We start from the raw sequence: 2,500 nt of genomic DNA, 5'->3' as shown, positions 1-2,500 counted from the left end.
GGGAAAGATAGAGAGAGATGGAGAGAGGGAAAGATAGAGAGGGATGGAGAGAGAGAGATGGAGAAAGGGAAAGAAAGAGAGAGATGGAGAGAGGGAAAGAAAGAGAGAGATGGAGAGAGGGGGAAAGAAAGAGAGAGATGGAGAGAGGGAAAGAAAGAGAGAGATGGAGAGAGGGAAAGATAGAGAGAGATGGAGAGAGGGAAAGGTAGAGAGGGAAAGATATAGAGATGGAGAGAGGGAAAGATAGAGAGGGGCAAGATAGAGAGAGATGGAGAAAGGGAATGATAGAGAGGGATGGAGAAAGGGAAAGGTAGAGAGGGATAAGCGAGAGATGGAGAGAGGGAAACATAGAGAGAGACAATAGAGAGATGGAGAGAGGGAAAGATAGAGAGATGGAGAGAGGGAAAGATAGAGAGAGATGGAGAGAGGGACAAGAGACAGATGGAGAGAAGAGCTGCAATTAATATTCCAAGCTATTTTGCTTTTGCCACCGCAGACTGCTGCAGAAGGAGGGAATTGAGGAAATACATCTTTTATTCATGCCTCTCTAATTGGTTCATGGTCCAGTGGTTCCAGGAACACAAAGGCCTGAACTTTGCTAATTTGTGGCTGTTTAAAAAAAAAAAAAAAAGTTCCTGGGTGAACTGAGTAGATCTTCCTCCAGTCACGCAAATGAGAGACACTGAGAGATACCGCTCATCAAGAACCACTCATCAGGAACCACTTATTGGGAACTTTCTCCCCGAAAAAGAGTTCAAAGCAGGAGGAATAATGAGCAAACCGGAGTAACTAGGAGAACACAGGAAGGGCGGGGTTGACATGGAGCCACACAAGCCCAGAGCCACAGCGGCCACCTGGACTGTTCATGTACACTAACGTGTTGGCATGCTGACACTAAGGTTGAGTGTGTGTGTGTGTGTGTGTGTGTGTGTGTGTGTGTGTGTGTGTGTGTGTGTGTGTGTGTGTGTGTGTGTGTGTGTGTGTGTGTGTGTGTGTGTGTGTGTGTGTCTGTGTGTTTGTGTGTGTGTGTGTGTGTTGTGTTCTGAGAGTGGTCATGTACACTAACGTGATGGCATGCTGACCCTAAGGTTGAGTGTGTGTTCTGAGAGTGTTGATTAGACGATAAAACCACAGGTGTTTGATCGATCATTTATGTCAACATTAGACGATTAAGCCACAGGTCTTTAGACGATTAGACGATTAAACCACAGGTCTTTGATCGATCATCTATCTCTGCCCGGCTTCTGCCCATGGCTTGTATGGATACTCATAATTCAATTACAATAATGCAATAATAATACAAATAATCTTTTCTGTCTGCGCGCCGCCCCCCCCCCCCCAGAAACAGGTGCTCTGCAGCTAGAATATAGCAGGTGATTTCTTCCTCTTTCTCAAAGGGTGCGGAACAAACTGCTGTGACACTGCCAAGACACATCTCTTGTATGTGGAAACCTACTTGGCAATGAAGCCATTTCTGATTTGGATTTCTTCGGATACCGAATTATTTTCCGACTGGAATGTTCTGGAATGTATGTGAACCGTGGTGTGGTGGCTGTAACAGGCAGATGCTCATTCTCTGAGCGGTGGCCCAGTAGTTTCAGCAGCTCATAGCTCAGACAGAGTTTACTAGGCTGACAGCGTCTCCCAAAGGAGCACTAGACAGCAGCACACACACTTACGTGCCGTCCTCGTTACTTCTGTAAAACACCATGAAGGGGTCGGACTTCCCAAAGAAATCCTTCTTGTCCAGCTTATTGGCACAGAACTGCATGGTGGCAACATCCTGGGAGAGAAAACACACACAAACATACATACACACACAAACACACACACACAAACACACACACAAACAAACAGAGAAAGTTGTAAGTCCATGTGGATTTCATACCTCCTTAGAGTCTTTCCTCTGGCTTTGTGCGTGCGTGAAATATAGTCAGTGCAGTGTGTACCACGTCCTAATGAGAACAGGCTGAGTGTGTGTGTGTGTGTGTGTGTGTGTGTGTGTGTGTGTGTGTGTGTGTGTGTGTGTGTGTGTGTGTGTGTGTGTGTGTGTGAGTGTTTGAGTGTGTGAGTGTTTAAATGTGTGAGTTCGAGCAAACAAGCCATAGCTCTTTCATCTCCTCCTAAAGGGAGAAGCTGAACTCATTACAGTACAATCTAACATCGCACCGGTATGAAAACAATAGAGCGGAACAAAAACGGGAGAATGGATTTCCTCCGCGGTTGAGTTCGGAAAATGAGCACCTCTATGGCTGCTTATTGCCTGTGTCCTCCATTTTGGGTATAAATATTGAATCAAATTAAACTGACAGACAAATATACAGTTTATGAAAGTGCAACCAGGATGGCACGGATAGAGTGGATTTCATCTTTAATATCCGGACTCTTAACTACTCTCCCTAGAATAAATGGGAATGTTACCGATGGCAACCAAGCAGGCAAAAGAAAAAAATATATTTTCTAGGTCAGGATGATCCAAAACAAAAAGAAAATGAGAATC

The 2,500-nt window shown here is 45.0% G+C and overlaps 1 protein-coding gene across 2 annotated transcripts in view; it reads right to left on the bottom strand.

Annotated features, from left to right (window-relative positions):
* The window catches only part of cpne5b (copine Vb), a 143,807-nt gene that overhangs the window by 46,261 nt on the left and 95,046 nt on the right, over positions 1 to 2,500 (bottom strand). For both annotated transcript variants that reach the window (XM_031567828.2, XM_031567827.2), the window contains one exon: positions 1,680 to 1,783. In XM_031567828.2, the coding sequence (XP_031423688.1) occupies positions 1,680 to 1,783 (104 nt within the window). The remainder of the gene's footprint in view (positions 1 to 1,679; positions 1,784 to 2,500) is intronic.

This window comes from Clupea harengus, chromosome 5, assembly GCF_900700415.2.
Source record: "Clupea harengus chromosome 5, Ch_v2.0.2, whole genome shotgun sequence".
Taxonomy (NCBI): domain Eukaryota; kingdom Metazoa; phylum Chordata; class Actinopteri; order Clupeiformes; family Clupeidae; genus Clupea; species Clupea harengus.
This window is presented reverse-complemented; position numbering and strand designations above follow the sequence as displayed.